Source organism: Eucalyptus grandis, chromosome 3 (genome assembly GCF_016545825.1).
Source record: "Eucalyptus grandis isolate ANBG69807.140 chromosome 3, ASM1654582v1, whole genome shotgun sequence".
Classification (NCBI taxonomy): Eukaryota; Viridiplantae; Streptophyta; class Magnoliopsida; order Myrtales; family Myrtaceae; genus Eucalyptus; species Eucalyptus grandis.
The window spans coordinates 2,750,418-2,769,115 of NC_052614.1; the positions used below are offsets into that span (position 1 = coordinate 2,750,418).

The 18,698-nt window shown below is 42.0% G+C and overlaps 2 protein-coding genes across 2 annotated transcripts in view; both read left to right on the forward strand.

Annotated features, from left to right (window-relative positions):
- The window catches only part of LOC120291520 (brassinosteroid LRR receptor kinase BRL1-like), a 56,312-nt gene that overhangs the window by 14,100 nt on the left and 23,514 nt on the right, over nt 1–18,698 (forward strand).
- LOC120291521 (class V chitinase-like) lies at nt 8,562–10,034 on the forward strand. Its single transcript, XM_039309024.1, has 2 exons — nt 8,562–9,279; nt 9,560–10,034. Exons 1-2 carry the CDS (start codon nt 8,586–8,588, stop codon nt 9,976–9,978), a joined length of 1,113 nt encoding a protein of 370 aa, XP_039164958.1. The 5' UTR covers nt 8,562–8,585; the 3' UTR covers nt 9,979–10,034.

Below are 18,698 nucleotides of genomic sequence, written 5' to 3' on the forward strand. Positions count from 1 at the left end.
GATAGCAACAACGCGATTAATGTGACTGAGAATCCAATCATGCATTTGAGGGCTAAGCATATTTCAATCCGTCAATGTATGTAGCTTTTATTTCTATTTACACTACTGACATCTACAAATTACGTATGCTGTAGCTCCTCAATCCACTCGAATTTCTCAGTCACGCTATCGTCGATCTGGAATACGTCTAATGTCATCAGCCATAAGTGCTTCAAGTCTGTGTAAGAATATGAACAAAGGGAATTGGACACAAGAGATTCAAGATTGCATATCCAATGCCGTCAATACCTCGAAAGCGTACAAATGACAGATGAATCATGGTACATATGCTCATCTTCTCTTATGGTTAATCAGCATGGATAAATCAAGACAAGCAGGAAAGATGACCCGCGCATACGTGCAGGTATGAACAACGGGAAGTTTGTTTTACACATTCCACGAGGTTTGCGCTCGCGGCACTTGCAGCCGCCGGCAAAAAGCTACCACAATCGTGCTACTACTCGCAAAGGTGAAGCTTTTATCCTTCGGACGCAACCAAAGGATGGTGATGGGTGGAGAGCTACCTTTCTGTCGGCAGAAGTTTGTAGGTCTCGATCAAGAACCGAGATACCCTTTTTAGCAAAATTGCTCCTTCGACTTCTGGCAAAGTCTCCATAGAGAAACGATACGTGTCCCGTATCATAGACATTTGCCATTATTTGCTCAACCAACAGGATAATCTAACGGATGATGATGCGCCGTCAGCTCCGGCGTTGACCAAGAAAATCGAACGAACTCTTCACGAAACAACGTGCGAAACTTGCAAGTTACATCAACAACACATGGGATCGTGTTGATCGAATCTTACACGTAAGCGGACCGAATTAACATTGATCATTTCGCTACTTACCTTATGGGATGCTGCATCCTGCGGTTCCTTTAATTAACATCGCATTTACGCGCGTGAAGGACGGTTGACCATTGAAAAATTGACTAATATAACTCAGTTCCGCACGCATCATAGACGACAAATCATAGACGGCAAATTTGACTACCATTTTCGGATCGCTTCATTTGGACCACATAATTTTATGAATTTCTTGTGAGACTCGCATGGTATGATGGTTGGGATGATCAGCTCCATTAGCATCATAGTTGACAAATTTGACTGCCAAATTTAGACCCTTTCATCTCGCTCACTCTTTTTTTTTTTTTTTTTTTTTGGTCGAAACTACGCATGATATTCATTCATTAACAAAGTACGGGGAAATTACATCAAGAGCATCAGAGCATAGTATATTAAAAAGAGTAAAAGGAGGGTGAGTGACCCAATTCTTCGGTAAATTGTTTACCCGATGTGCTTTGGCTAACCAATCGGCAAGCTTGTTTGAGTCCCGGCTACAATGGGCTATGGTGAGGCCCAAAAATTTGTTCTTCAGCTCCTTGGCCCGGTCCACCAGGGGTTGTACTTCCCAGTTAAACTGATCTGCTGAGTTTACACCGTGTACAAGTACACTGCAGTCAGAATGGAGTTCGAGCGTTTCTGTAGATTTGGGAAGAAGAAATTTTAGGGTTTCAACCAACGCGACCGCTTCTGCTTGTTGGGGTGAGCTCGCTGCAATTGATTTGGAGAAGCCGTCGAGCATCCTCCCCGACGCATCTCGGACAACGCATGCTATGGCCGCCTGATTCTTCCTGCCATTCTTCTTCTGTTGGCTCTGAAAATCCGAGTTTTCACCAAAAGCAGCGTCTGGTCGGGACTCTCCACTGTTCGCATCTGAGTTTTGCTCGGAGAAGAGTAGATCTGCAGAATTTCAGTCAGCAGGGGCTTCTTCTTCAACACCTGTTCTGTTCTCTCCTGTGGTCGACGCTACCTGTCCTCTGTTTCTTCGTTCAGTTCGAGTCAAGACCACAGGGGTTTCGAGCAAGGGAGATGAGGGATATCTCTGCATCTGATGTGAAGTCTCCTCCATTCGCATCTTGGCTTTGCTCGACTGGGGTTAGATCTGCAGCACCTCGGACAGCAGAGGCTTCCTCTACATATCCTGTTCTGTTCGCACATGTGTTTGTCGCTAGATGTGTGCTGTTTACTCGCTCGGATCGGGTTGAAGAAGCAGGGGTTCGAGCGAGAGAGATGAGAGAAAGGTCTGTGTCTGGCGGGGGGTTTCTACCGTCTGCATCTGTGCTTGATCTTGGGTTTGCACTGTTCAGGCCCCTGTTAGGGTTGGGTGGAGTCGAAATAACATAGTTTTGAGCAAGATATGTGACCTCCGGAGTTGTGATATCATAGTTTCGTGTGGGAGAGAGGATCACTGGAATTTCTTTCCCATCATCCACTGTTTCACTTGCAGCTCGTCTTCTATTTTCACCCTTGTTCATCTCGGTTCTTGGAGGGGTCTCTGAATCTTGCGCAAAGGAACTGGTCGCCCTGGTTTCTCCTGTATTGGTCTCTGTGTTGTTCTCGGTTTGGGAGGAATCATCCACCTCAGGGGAGAAAGAAGCATCAATATTAACCTTCAGAACACCAGGTTTCGGCTTTTGCCATTTGTGGGTATGGTCTACTTTTTTGCTTGCTCTGTTTTTGTTGCCATTCCAGGTCTGGAAGCTATCATTCTGAAATATTGCTCGGTCTAATGTTTGCTGTGGTTTTAGGGCTATTTTCTGGAAGATTGCATTGTTTCGGTCCTTCCAGATACACCATAGGGTCATTAATACGAGATCAAATTGAGGTGAGGTTCGTGAATCCTCCTTTAACTTAATTACCCATTCATCTAACCGAGTAAGACCCGTTCTTTTGATACAGATTTGCAGGGGATGCTGATGCCATATCAGTGCAGTCCAAGGGCAGAGTAGCAAGGTGTGTTCCACTGTCTCAGGTTCCTGCTTACACAGCGGACATATCGGTGCAGGTACGACATTCCTTCTATAAAGGTTCTCCAAAGTAGGTAGAGCATTATGGCATGCATTCCATAGAAAGATTTTCACTTTGGGGGTTGTTTCTGCTTTCCAAATGTATTTCCACAGAGCTGGTTTAACCTGGTAGGAAGATGATGCTCTTGTAGTGAGAGTGCTAGTTATAGGACTCCTGTTGCTGAAGTATCCACTTTTAACTGAGTAAACCCCTGATTTGTTGTCAACCCAGACTAGTTTATCCTCTGTATTTGGTAAGCCTATAGGAATGGTAAGAATTTCATATCGTTTCTTCATCAAATAGATTCACAATTAAAGCTTCATTCCATTGTCCCTCCTCTATGTCTATCAGTTCAGCCACTTTAACTGGCTCATTCCTTGTTGCCGGGCCACCAAGCAAACCTTTCTTTAACCATCTATCATTTCTAATGGAGATTTTCTTTCCATTCCCAACTGCCCACATGATTTTAGGAGCTATAGCATCCCTCCCCGTTAGAAGACTTTGCCAACCCCACGAAGACCGATATCCTCTTCCAGATTCAAGAAATCCCTTGTGGAAAATATAAACCTTTCATAAGTTGGCCCCAAAGTGAATTTGGCTGCCGAGCTAATCTCCAAGCTTGCTTCCCTAGCATAGCTTTATTAAAACCCCTAAGTCTTTAAATCCAAGTCCCCCTTCCTCCTTTCTAAGCTTTAAACTGTCCCATTTTTTCCAGTGTAAACCAGAAGTTTTATTACTAGTTTTCCACCAGAAATTAGCAATTCTCCTCTCGATAGCTTTACAAATTGAAAGTGGAATTTTGAAAATGGACATGGCGTATTGAGGAATAGCCTGTACCACAGCCTTTATCAATATTTCCTTCCCAGCTTTTGTCAATAAGTTCTCTTTCCAGCTCTCCAATTTCATGTTGACTCTAGCAAGGATCCAAGCAAACATTTCTTTCTTCGATCCCCCCCAATCCGATGGAATGCCAAGATATTTCCCCGTTTTGTCAATTATAGGGACTCGTAGCTCAGAAGCCATATTCCTCTTCAAACTCTCTGGGCAGCCTTTACTGAAATATATCCCTGATTTGTTAAGATTAATGGCCTGACCAGAAGCAAAGCAATATTGATGAAGAATAGCCGCTAAATTCTGACATTCCATTATAGTTCCATGTAAGAAGAAAATTGAGTCATCCGCGAATAAGAGATGAGATAGCGTAGGGCAGCTGTGATTTAGTTTGATTCCTCGAATAATACCTGCTGAAACAGCTTGCTTTATCAAGAGAGATAGTACATTGGCCACTAAAATGAAGAGATAGGGAGACAAAGGGTCGCCTTGGCGGATTCCTCTAGTAGGTTTGAAATAAGGCATGGGCTCTCCATTAATTTTAATGCTATACGATACTGTAGACACACATTGCATCACCCAATTAACCCACCTTCCACGTAAAACCCATCTTAATTAGACACTCCTGAGAAAGTCCCATTCTATTCGGTCATAGGCCTTTTCCATATCTAACTTTAGTACCGCTTGGAATCTTTTTTTCCTCTCCTGTGTTCTTATTCTATGTAACACCTCCTGTACGATCAAGATATTGTCTTGGATTTGGCGTCCCCCAACAAAAGCACTTTGTTATTCTTCAATTAGGTTGGGGAGTAACGGTTTCAGCCTATTCGTCAATGTCTTGGAGATGATCTTGTATATGAAATTACATAGGCTTATAGGACAGAACTGTTCTATCTTCTCAGGATTTGGGAGTTTAGGAATGAGGGTTATTGATGTCCGGTTGAGCTCGGGTTTAAGGATCCTGTTTCAAAAACTGCTGCACCTCCCTGAAAATATCTTGATTTAGATCCTTCCAATGCTTTTGAAAGAATAAACCATTAAAACCGTCAGGCCCGGGAGCTTTAGTAGCTCCTAACTGAAAAGCTGCAGCTGTAATTTCCTCCATTGTAATCCGGGTTGTGTCGCTTGTTGATTCATTCGCATCAACCGAGCTTGGGATCTGATCTAAAATTGGCTGAAAATTTCTGTCTCCTCCCGATTTAAATAGATCATTAAAGTATGCTCCTGCCATTTCCTTTATAGTCGTCTCGCTTCTCATCCACTGCCCTTCTGAATTTTTCAGCATTGTGATTCTATTTCGATTCTTCTTTGGATGGTAGTAGCATGAAAAATTTGGTGTTTCTATCTCCCCATTTAAGCCGATTAATTCTTGATCTCATCCCCCAATATAACTCCTCCTCGCCGCCATAGGCTCTCAATTTCTTGTTTTATCCTTTGTATCTTAATATGATCATTTAACCCCTAGGATTGTTTATCATCTCTTGAGCTCACTCCTTAACCAATAGATTCTCTTATGTGCATTAGAGAATCTGTTCTTACTCCATTCCGCCAAATTTCGGGACACTATATTCAGCTTGTCTACAATGTTATTTCTTGGAACGTTTGCTGAAATCCAAGCATTCTTTACTATTGTTCCGCATTCCTCATCCTCCACCCAAAAAGCTTCAAATCTGAACATTCTTCTTCTATAGTCATTCTTTGGGAAAAGTGATAGAAGTAACGGGCTATGATCTGAGCCAATAGCTAGTAAGGCTAGGCATTCTGCATTAGGATATGCTAGTCTCCATTCCATTGTACAAACTGCTCTATCTAGCTTCTCCTTTACAAAAGCATCCCCCTCTCTATTATTATTCCAGGTAAAGGCGCAACCCTTGCTTTCCAAATCCATTAAAGAACAAGCATGTAAGAAATCCCGAAACGCTGTCATTCGATAATGCTCAGCCATTCTTCTTCCTTTTTTCTCCCAATGATACAAAACTTCGTTAAAATCGCCTAGACATAGCCAAGGAAGCTGGTTTGATGTGCTGTCTTTTTGGATCGATTCCCATAATAACACTCTTTCTCTGAAATCATTTGGAGCATGTAGGAAGGTGATTCTCATGAGTTGTCTTAACTCTAAGATTTTACAGCAGACATTTATATGAGTCCCGGAAGACCCCTCAACTGTTAAATTAAGCTGATCGTCCCAGAAAATAGCCAAACCTCCCGCTACACCATCTGGATTTACCAAAAAACAGTTTTGGAATTTGAGTCGCCTCCTAACTCGATGCACCATCTGCTCTTGATTTTTTGTTTCCATTAAAAATACCAAACTGGGCCTTTCTTGAGTCACTAAGACTCTCAACGCTTGAATTGTCAAGGGTGTGCCCAACCCTTGACAATTCCAACTTAGGAACTTCATGGATAACCCGGTGGCTTATTAGGGCTAGCCACCAAAGCCCACTGAACTGATTTCTTTTCTACTTCAATGGGAGTCTCAACGAGTTGAGAGTTGTCTAATACCGGAGTTTTTGAGGATCGAGCTCCATAAGGGCAGAATCGTTTCTCTTTCTTGGCTGAGGTCATCTTAGTATTCCTAGGTTTAGTCCTTGCACTTCCTTTCACAGCTTCTACAATTTCCAGCATATTAACTTCTGATTCCTTAAGTTGTTCTTTATAGCACACCAATGAAGATTCCTCATCTAGGCAGCTACTACCCCTCTTCTGTTTTCCTTTGTCTTCTATAACTATTAATGCAAGGGAAGAGGAAGGCTGAGTGTTTGCTTTTTGTGCTACATTCTCCTCAGGCTGTTTCTCACAAATAGACAGGGCTGATTTCCTGGACACCTCAGTTTTAGGGGATGAAGGAGTCTCTGGCACCATCTCCTCTTCCGCTTCAATAAACTCCTGTTTGCCATAGAAAATCTTCCCATATGGACTAAGTTCCCTCGCCTCCGCTCGCAACCAATGCCCAAACCTTCCAGGTAAGTTCTCCTCAAGGCCTGATTCTTTATATGGTATTTCAGTACAAGCAGTGGCATAGTGGCCTATTCTTCCACAAGAGTAGCAATAGTGCGGTAGTCTTTCATATTTGAATTCAACCCAAACCTTTTTCCTACCCAAGTTAATAATGACTCCAGTTTTTAGAGGGGCAGCCAGGTTCAGATTAATTCTTGCTTTGCCAACCTTATAATTACCGTTTCCTTTCGCTTCTAATTTCACCTCCACTACTTCTCCAATTCTCGATGCCACATCTTTTACAATTTCGTGAGTAACTCGACCAAAGGGAAGACCATAGAGTTGAACCCAAAAGCACAATGGGTAAACTCATAGCATAATTCAGGAGTATCGGGATGACATTGCTGCAACACTAACAAATTGCTGGAAAAAGACCAGGGCCCTGAGTTTAAAACCCTCTGTTTATCAGCTTCGGAGGTGAAGGAAAATGAGAAAAACCCTGTCTCTAATAAGGTGCAATCCATATTTTCAGTCTTCCAAGCTTTCTTCATAGTGTTAAGGAAAGCTGGAAAATTAACATTAGGCTTAGAATATAGTTTCCCAAACAGAGTCAGCTTGCATTCTTGCAGTTTTTCTTCGGAAATTTCATCTTTCACATCAATTATATCATCTGCGGACCATAAATTGCCCAGACTTTTACATAAAGCCGCCATTCTTCTTTCTTCATTGTACTCATTATCCATTTCGAAACTCTTCTATGCAGGGCAATAACGAGATATCCCAAACCACAGCTACTATCCGGGAAGATTGAAGAAAATACCTTGAAGATAATCTGCAATACTGAGCCTTGGAGAATAGGAGCTCTTTTGCTGGAGACAGATTCAAAGATTGGAATGGTTCGGTGATGACCCCAAGAATTTGGGTCGGCGAAATCCAAATGGGTGGAAAACCGATCTGGATCTAGGGTTTTGTGGGTAAACTTCCATTATGCTTTATGGGTTTTTGTGGGTTTGTGGGTTCTGATGAATGGTGACGGATGGATGTGAGAAGGGATGTATGGGTTGAAAGATTTAGCTATGAGGGATTAAACACGCTGGACTGAGGGTTTTGGATTATGAGTGGAGGGGTAGCCATTTCTACACTGGAGTAGAGGGTACTACACAGACGGTAGAGAGAAAACTCCGATGAAGCGGAGAGGGAGTCAAGGGAAGTGATTTCATCTCGCTCACTTAATCATATGAATTTCGCGTGGATTTGCATGATCCCATGGTTGGGATGGAATGAGTTCACATGCATATGGTGCATGCAATGCTCCCTCCATTAGAAAGAGTCTTGGAAAGACAAAATCAACATACGAGTCTGCCCCCATAATGTAATAATAGATATTAAATTGGACGGTTTGAACCATCAAATCTAAAGAATACCACATGTAGCCAAGCAAGTATTTTATAGGCAAGTACATACATTAATTATAATTGAACTAGGATAGTCAAATTTGGAGGAGCCTTATGGGACTTACCATTTTCAATCGTCCAAAGTCAATATAGAATATGAACTAACACTCATACAATAATTTCATTTTGCGGCCCATGTGTGTATATATATAATGGTTCAAATCTATCGTGAAAGGTAGTGAGAGAAAGGAATTCCGTTCAAATCTATCGTGAAATGTAGTGAGAGAAAGGAATTCCTCCTTCTTACTTGACTGGGTCATTCGAGCACAAGAAAAGGCCTTATTTGCATAAAATTCTTAGTCACGACCGTTATCCACATTTCACTAAGCCTGATGTTCTAGACTAGAGTTAGGAAAAAGTCAGAACTCTAGAATAAACACGAAACTTAAGCCACAGCGTGTGCATCGAGTCCAACAAATCCTCTATAAAATCAGCTCAAACATGTACAACCTCCTCCACATTACTCATCAAAAATGGCTTCCAGCAACAATCATATCCTTCTCTTTCTCTTCTTCTCGTTTCTGTCTCTACTCCAAATCAACTCATGCATGGCCCAAAACGTCAAAGGAGGCTATTGGTTCCCGGACAGCGGCATCACAGCCTCCAACATCGATTCGACCCTCTTCACTCATCTCTTCTGCGCGTTCGCTGACCTCGATGCATCGACAAACCAGGTAGTCATATCGTCGACGAACGCCCAGTCTTTCGCGGCCTTCACTAGTGACGTCCAGCAGAAGAACCCATCGGTCATAACCCTCCTGTCCATCGGCGGTGGCAGCTCGAGTGCGACTGACTTTGCGGCCATGGCGAGCCAGTCTAGCTCCCGAAAGAGTTTCATCGATTCCTCCATAGCCCTAGCTCGGTCCAACGGCTTTCATGGCCTTGATCTTGATTGGGAATACCCGGACACTGATGAGAAGATGACCAACTTGGGGTTGCTCCTCCAGGAGTGGCGGACTGCGGTGGCTGCTGAGGCGGCCAGCTCGGGTGAGGATGCTCTGCTTTTGTCGGCGGCAGTCTATTACTCGCCGCACTACTGGTCACCCGCGGATTATCCCATTGCCGCCATGGCGGCGAGCTTGGATTGGATCAATGCAATGGCCTATGATTTCTTTGGACCAGGTTGGTCCTCCACCACAGGACCACTTGCTGCTCTCTATGATCCAGGTAGGGGTGGCAACTTTGACTTGTTTTTTTGGGTTATAAACTTTGACAATGCTGAGGTACAACGGAGTTTTCTTAATTTTTTGTATCATGACTTAGAAATTTTGTTACCTTAATGTCAAAAGAATCACAGCATCGTCTCCAATTCAAAGCATACTGTGTCATTCCGCGAGTAATTAACATGAGCATTTTTGTTCATTTAAAATCCTTCATTTGTGCTTATCAAACTCGCAATTTTCTTGATATATGATGCATCTGAAATTATCGGTCCCTTTAATTTTAGGGAACGGCATAAGTGGAGACATCGGGGTGAGAGCATGGATTCAGGCCGGCATGCCGGCGGGGCAGATCGTGCTCGGCTTCCCCTTCTATGGGCGCGCATTCACCCTCGCAAATGCCAACAACAACGGCTACTTTGCGCCCTTCACTGGGGCAGCAATATCCTCCGATGGGTCGATCGTGTACAATCAAATCACGACGTACATATCCGAAAACAGCGCAACCACTGTGTACAACTCCACGGTCGTGTCCGCCTACTGCTATTCCGGGACGACATGGATCAGCTACGATGATACACAAACCATCTCTACCAAAGTCTTGTACGCCAAGGATAATGGACTCAAAGGTTACTTTGCATGGCATGTTGCTGGAGATGACAACTGGGTTCTCTCTCAAACAGGTGAATTTACGAGATTCGTGTGATACACCACATGCAAAGTCTAGCCCTAATCAAAGTTACATACAGTATAATCAACCGAACCATCATCTTCTAAATGAAAATCTAATAATTTCATTGTCTGTTTAGATCAAACTTGTATTTAATACTTCGTCATTGAAGGAAAAATATTTTCTTTGTTTTCTTTAATGAAGTACAAGAGCGTGAAGGAAAAAGCAATATCTAGCTAAGCTCTCTATGTGCAAGGGATAATAAATGGATATGGATGTTAAGCTTTAAAAATAAGTACATGTTTCAGACCGACGCCATTTTATTTAATTTATGTTGGTCACGTGGCTTAGATCATTTTGCACGAAGAGATGGTTTTATTGGCGAGGCAAAAGTCTATTACGTCAATACATGGTCAACTTAATATTTGTTTTCAAAAATTTCCAAGATTTGGTCCTACTTCGTCGTATCCTTTCGTTATTTCCTCTCTTCACGCTGGCACTAGAGAAAAGGTCCAACTTTCTAGATTAGTTGACCAATTTATTTATCACAGCCTAATTCTAATTCCTTCCAATTTTCAACTTCTTGTTGCAGCTTCAGATGCGTGGTGACTTAGACGCGTCAGAGGAGACATTTTCTACAGATACTGATTGAAGTTCAGACCAATAATGTAATGGAATTATAGTCTCCATCCCACAATGTCATGTATTCCTTAGAGAACAATAAAGCAAAGATGCTTTTCTTTTTCCCCCCTTCTTTTGTTCTTCTCATCTTATAAGACGAAACGATGTGGTAACTTGAGAGGATCGATCAAATGTCAAATATGTTCTTAAAAATTGTGTAAGAAGAAGTGGTAGTAAGGATACGCTTTACAAAATACAGGTTTAATTCCTTAGAAAAGGAGACGAGAACGGAGATTACTACCGCAGTAGAGATAAACATTCCTCCTGGAATGCTCAGTTTGTACCAATGCTGATTTCAAAAGGTGTACTGATTGGAATGAGAAAGAGGTGGATCTATTGTCACCTACTTTAATCTCATCTATAATCTCCGCGGACGAAATGAAACGGCGATGTGTAGACGTTTCATTTTGTATTTACCCGGCCACCTCTCCTCTCTGTTCTATCCTCTGTCCAGAACCACACCCCATCTGCCGCAGCCTCCATCCTGCCGTTGCCATCGTCGACAATCACTATCATATTGCCATCGCTATGCTCAATGACAGATCTAAGGATTGATCATGAACCGATTGACCTAATCGGGAGGACTACTAAGGGATCAGCCATGGCCTGATTGAAGGATTGACCATGGACCGATCAAGGGATTGGCAGTGTGTCAATCCACTAATCACGCAAGTTGACCCAAGCTATTTGGCCGTGGATCGATCACTCAACTATAAGGGTTGGTCATGGATTGTAAAAACCCTAACTCCATCTCCAGAGTTTTGAGCAATTGGGGTTATTTTTGTGACGTCCTAGACTTGTTGTCGTCCCAATTCTTTTTATCTCGTAAATAAACACATGCGGAAACGTGAACAAACTCCCCAAACAAATAACAGCTGGAAGACTAGGACATAAATCACACATAATACATTACTTTATATTACAATAGTACATTTACAAGCTTTTTTTACCCTTTTTATATCACCCTATAAGTTTTCACATAGGACAGGGAAATTCCTATCTCTTCTAACTTGATTGCAGTTCCCAAAACTGACATAAGTCTAAAAGATAATGAGTGAGTCACGGAATTAATTAAGTAAAATTCTTAATTCTCTACTAAAAAAACATCTCATTATCGAAGTCTAGTAAGTACAATACTTGCAAACAAAGGTTGATGACGAATCAATAGCAAATTATTTGCCATGCCTTGACTAAATACATGATGTCCATACAAAACTACCATCAACTTAAAAATGAGCACATCAACACATTATACTCATGCATATACCGACATGCATAAAATGATTCTTTTACCATCATCCTAGCTCGACCAGGCCCTCCCGATTCGATTGAGGGTTCTCGGGGCTAACTTTCCGAGATTTCTGGGTTTAAGATCCAGGCATCTTGACTTAATTAGGGCGTCCCGTTAATGAATGAGGTATTGTTGTCAATGCTATCTGCGCGACAAACGTTTTTTCATCTTCAAGTGCACACATAAGTGCGTCACACAAGCTAATTCTTATCTTTTCTTTTTAGCCAACTTATACATGATCCAAAGGCGTGCTCACTCATTCATGTGTGCCATAAATCCTCGTATTGCACTATATAACATGTTGGGAACGATCCTTAATCTGTGACTTGAATCGATCACTTAGCGTTGATCGCCGCATCGAACAAGGCTTGGAAACAACATGCCTCAGTGCTGATCTAAGACCTTGAGACTTTGGTATACCTTACTTCGTGAAGATCCTAAGTTTGACAGATCTTGGCTTCGACCTAGTATGAATATACTTCATGCTGTGAATGAATCTTGGTTTGTGGCTTGATTCAAATGTCAAGCACAAAGTTCTCACATCAATCAAGACATAGAATCAACACGCTTTAATACCTTACCAAGACCTTGTGACTTAGGTGATCCCCGTATCGATTAAGACTTAGAACAAGCACACTTCAATGCCAATCCAAGATCATGCAACCTTCGGCGATCCTCACATCGAACAAGACTTGGAACTGGCATGCTTTGATACCGATCCAAGGCCTTGTGGCCTTGGGTGATCTCGCCTCTCATTGAACCTAACCCAAGCAAACCTCGACCTTATTCCAAGCGTGAACAATTCAAACACATGTTCAAGCACAAACATGAGAAAACCAAACTAAGGATCTTGCATCTACCCATGGCTTGAACGGGTGAGGACCTAACCAAACTCAATAATAAAGTCTACTACCCTAAAGGAGAATTAGGGATCTTACTTACCTAGATGGACCTCAAAAACGAGCGTGAGCATCTTAATGAGGAGCAATGGTGCAAGGCCGACAGCAAGGGAAAGAATGGTGCGTAAAGAGCAAGAGGCTTAAGTGGTGAAAATGAATGAAGAGCTCATCTTATTTATAGATATCATTCTCATCATTACTTGTCTAGATGACTCAATCACCTTTTTTAGAGTGGCACGACTCCAAAATTGAGGTGGCGTACTAATTTGCAATGTGGCACACTTAAGTTTATGAAGTGTCAATCTAATGACCTAATGTAATGATTGTTGGCTTACTTGTCTCTCTCCCATTGGACCACTTATACCATGCCATCATGACTTAACCTACTTATTCTTCAAAGAGATTCCTATGGTAATGATGATCATATTTTTCATGGACATTTGCTTTTCAAGTTTTGACCTTTTAGAATATTCTACCAAGCTCTCTTCCAATTAGTTCACTTAGGTAATTGGCCCATTCTTAAAGAAAAAGTCACTTTGAATATGGGGCACCATAAAGAGGATTATGTGGCACCTAGGCCTTAGAATAGTAATAATTAGCCATCATGTCTTTTTTTTATTAGTACATTTGTTCAAGAGTCCTTTACTTAACCCCTAAGATAAATCTTAGGTAATGATTATTAAATCCTCAAGTGGAGACCTAAGATGATGAATCGCCACCTTCATTAAATGACCAAAGGGGTTTTAGAATATTCCATCTTTTCCATTTCTAAAGAATAGGCAAGCATGGGACATAGACCATTAAAAGTGCAATTGAGACAGTGTAAGAGCTTTTTGTGCACATCTCCTATCGATCATTTCAACACGTCCAAAATTTGTCACAAAGCCACCCTTAATGTGGTTGTCATAGGTAAAATTTGCCTTCTCAACTAGGTTAGTGTCCCAGAGTGTAGGCTCAATGGTTGGCCCTTGGATTGGCTCTAGGCCCGATCCAAACCAACCCCCAATCGTCATGTGGGTGTTCAAGATCAGTCAATCCACAACTAACACGTGATCATACCAAGTCGACTCATGGTTACTCACAATTGGTACATGACCATATGGAATTACTTGAGATCAGAACACAACCGTTTGAGATTGCTTCAAGATCACCCATCGATCCGTGATGATACGTGACCATCCTTTGATCAACTGTTATGGTGGGGCAGTCATCCATTAACCAAACGACTTAAATCCACTTGCATGGTTGTTAGATTGGTCCATGGTCGATCCCTTGATCAATCCATGGCTAATTCTTTGGTTGGTATATGGTTAATCTCTCAAATCGATCCATGGTTGATTCTTGCCACTAGCATACTAGAATCATAGCTATTTCTCATAGGTCAAAAATCACATATGTGAGATGATTATGCACCACCATGGATCAATAGATGATCATGGATCGATCTCATGTAGTCATGCATCAATCACGGGTGATTTCACTCAGTCATGTACTGATCCCATGACCATGAATTGATCCCATGTGATCGTGTGTCGGTCGTGGATCGATCGATTCCACGCAACCACATAAGAACTGAGAGTCAACGACAAATTGACTATGCTTAGTCATGGACCAATCATGAATCAATTATGGATTACTTGCGATAGATCACTGATCGGTCATAAATCAATCATAAATAGATTTAGCAACCTTACCACCCGGCCATGCACCAAGCGACAAGCCCAATCATGCGCCGGTTAGTCCTAGTCATGCGCCAAGCCATGAGCTCGGTCTTGTGCCAAGCCATAAGCTGGCCCTAAGCTCAATCAACTCAACTATGTGCCCAACTAGTTCTACCCATGTGCTAGACCAGGATAGGCCACTAACTTAGCCACGCCGATCAAGCTTGTCTACATCCAGTCTCGTAGGGATGATCAGGTCTAGGGTGGGTAATTTTCAGACCTGGACCCTATACCCTACTCTATTATAATTAGTTTCCTTTTTTGGACCATGTACCCTACCTTGTTTGCACTGGAATTTGTTTTAGAACGTACCTATTTTTCCAATCTGGCTCCATGGTCTATCCTGTTTGCATTGGAACATGTTTTACAATCGCTTGATATCATATACAGCTTCAAACTTTACATATACTTGAGAAAACAACAATGTAATCCTTCTAATTTGTATTGAAATATTAAACACATGTAATCAATAAGTACAAAAATGTAATCCTCCTAATTTCTCAACTTCTAACAACTTCTTGGGCCCAAACACTAGCGCAGCAATACCCGCAATGACGATGAGCTCAGGCACACTGAAATCGAATGAGGCATTGCAAGTCAAACCCCTCTTTGCCTTCTGATTTCGCCTCTTACCCAAACCAAAAACCAGCGAATTGTTACTGTGACAATACAAATTAGCACTCTTGGTGCTTCTGGTAAGAGAAGAAGGGTTGAAGAGAAAGGCAAAGGAGGAAGAAGAGAGCGTGAGTGAGGTGGGAAGGGCTGTCATGCCCCGAACCTCGAGTGCGCACACATCCCTTAGTGGTTGATCAAATTGTGACGTTCCTAGGATACGTCGCCGACCCCTTCATTTTATTGCACATGCGAAAATGAATTAAACAATCTCCTGACAATAACAAATATGGGATAGAAAAGCAGGACAACCAATTAACACCAAACATACTTTATAAATAACCTAGGTTTATATACAAAAAGGTCTAGACCCTACAAGTATATACAAGTCTAAATCAAAATGAGCTACTAAGCCATCTAAGTTCCAAACTCTTCCATCATGGGCTCCGGGTCCACCACAACACCATCAAGGGTGTCGATATCCATAGAATGCCCTACTTCCCACTCCCCGGTCCCAACGGAAGGCCCGTCAAAACCCTATAAAGGACCCTCTCGACCCCCTTGAGGAAAGTTAATGAACCACGCTATGAATCGGTGAGGTACCAACCGAGGTAGACCCTCCTCGACCTAGATCGTGGACTCAACTAACTCCTAGGTCAGGGTGGTACTGAGAATAGGGAAATAGGTGTGCTTGAAGTCCATCACCTGCAAGACCCCATAACGCACATGGCCTACCTCCATCTACAGACCTGAAAAGTTTAAACGACGACAAGGTGAGATAATGTCTCAGTAAGTTTACACCCTAAACCTCAATCAGGAAGATAATTCACCTAGAGGCATCCTAAGCACACATCAAATAAGACTTACCTCGCCTCAGTACCTCCTTGCACATTAATACAGCTCATATACTTATGCATACCACAAACATATTAAATAACTGGAACACTACACATCAATCATCAAATACTCACAGGGGTCTCAAATATAAGACCAAATTGTTATAACATGTCTCATTCCGTGTCACACAATTTTATCTCATAATCAGGCGTGGCTATCTCAATCATTCACACGTGTTCCAGTTCTTATGACTCATCGGCCATGTCCAACTCAACAGTCAGCAGTCCTCCAACATAACCGAGCGTCATCTCGCTCCATCAAGCACGACAACGTCTACCTCTAGACGGCATTCCCGAAAGAGCATCGATCCGGCCTCTACCGCGATCCGACATCTGTTGATGTTGGGCATTCTATATAGGAGCATTGCCCACCCGACTTTTATTAGGTGACAGGTTCTCATAGCGATCACACGCACATCGAATCTCGGTTAAGGACATCATGCTTCACACTCAAATGCCTCAATTTCAAATAATGTATTTAGCCTATTTTCTTCATATTAAAAACACTCGATAAAATAATTATGCGTGAACACACGATCAGATTGAACCATAAAACGTAATATTCTCCCATTTTAAAATTCCACGATTTAATATAATACTTAAAATACTTTTTGGCGCAAAACCTAACACCCGGTATTTTTCTAATTAAGTACCAAAAATCCATATTTTTGAAATAATAATTCAAAAATCATCACTCAGCATCCAATTGCACAATTTAGCACTCAATTGCACAAACCAACTACACAACGACTCATCGCACGAAATTCCGACAACCAACTATCTCGGTATAATTTCCGTTAATTAAGAAATAATTAAATAAATTGCATTTAATTAAATAAATTGAAAAATATTTAAATTAATGCACTTAATTTAATTAACATAATCTAAGCTTGCTAATATACTTAAGCTAATTAATCTAATTTAACCAACTAACTACATTAACTAATTAAGCTAACTAAACCACCTAACTAACAACCTAACTAAATACTTAGCCTAACTAATCCATTCTAACTAACTTAGCTACATGAACTAAATACTCTAATCCCTAATTAGCCTAATTAATCCACTAATCCACAAATCCACCTTTAGGTATAATTAGCATCCTAATTAGAGATTATGAGGTAAACTCACCGGTTTAGTGCGAAAATCGGTTCACAGCGACGGCGGCACGACAGTGACCACAACTCAGGTCTACAACAACACCAAAGGAAGTCCAAAAAGGGCTGAAAAAGGCCCGGCAAGCCTTAGCCCCAAGCTGGAAGTCGGTTTTGTGGAAAGGTCAAGCTAATGTGGTTCGGCTTGGCTAGCGACGTGAAGACAAAGTGGTGGTTCGATGGCACAAGTAGGGGCAGACGATGGCAGCTCGAGCGACTGGCTGGCAAAGACTGAGGCAGCAACAAGAATCGATGGGCTGGTAACGACGGGCAAGTTGAGCGGCATAAAGAGCGGACGAACGGAGGGTAGCGACAGGCGGGCTGGCCTGGGCTCGTGAGCGGCTTGCGAGGCTATGGACTACTCGGACGAGCAGCGTGAGGCAGCCTGGACAAGCTCAAGCAGGTGAGGGACGGTGGCTTGACGTGCAGTAAGTGAGGAGGGACTAAGCGAGGGAAAATGAAGGTTTGAGGGATTAGAAGGAAGAAGAAGAAGAAGCTGCTGTTGGAAGGGGGACAAGAGGCCTTCAAAGTCCAACTTAAATATCTAAACACTCAAGTGCAAGCCCCACCAGTCTTCAGCCTTATCCGGCAACCAAAATTTTCCTCTCAAAACTTCTCATACAAGCCAAATTGAAGTCCAAATGTTGCAGTGCCCATGGCCCTATGAATTTCACCAAGTTCCATCTTTAATTCACACCAAACAACTTCAATTTAATGGCCACACATGCCATGGTAGTAGCCCACACAAATTCCTTGCATTTCCTTCACCCAACAATCCATTTTGAAGCCAAAAAATCACTTGAAAGTGCCCCTTCGAATTTCTTGAATTTAATTTGCCAAATTTTGATTTTCCGCCAAAAATCCGAGCTCGCTGAAATTTTTTCAAATGATACAACAATGTCCTAAAAATAAATCGTGACAGGCTCGAACTTTCGATTCCCAAAACTGAGTTCAATTCCATGGTTAATTTCGATCGAACGTGATTTTAGCATGACCTAACTTATCCGGTAGCTTTTGGAATATTATCGTATTTAACCCGTGATCGATAATTCTCGATCCATGTTTGTGCATCTTTGATTCATCGGCGACTCTCAGTTGTCGTAAAATCTCAAGCTTTCAATTTCGGGCACCGGGTACAGAATCAATAGAAAAATCGATTTAGTGCCGTTCGACGCGAATTTTGCAATTAGGCAGAATCACCCACAATTTAATTACATGTCTTTGTCGAATCAACCTATCTCCAGTCTCTAATCGATTTTAACGGTGCCGTATTGACCATTGCCGATTAGCACGGTCGAGTAATTGATTTCTAATCAAATTCTTAAGTCAGTCGCATTTATATCCCTTAACAGCTTTACCTGATAGATTAGTTATCTCGTGAGTAATCAGCTCAGAAAAAAAATGACCATAGGCGCGGCGATGAAAAGCTCATTCCGTTTAATCGAGACAGGGTCAAAAATCAGGATGTCACAAGGGGTCTTGGGAGGGAAAAAGGAGAAGAA

What these genes read in the sequence shown, in the direction of transcription:
- LOC120291521 (XM_039309024.1), top strand. Translation starts at nt 8,586, where the DNA reads ATGGCTTCCAGCAACAATCATATCCTTCTCTTTCTCTTCTTCTCGTTT. An exon ending in TGCTGCTCTCTATGATCCAG is followed by an intron (nt 9,280 to 9,559) that starts GTAGGGGTGGCA and finishes CTTTAATTTTAG; the next exon opens with GGAACGGCATAAGTGGAGAC.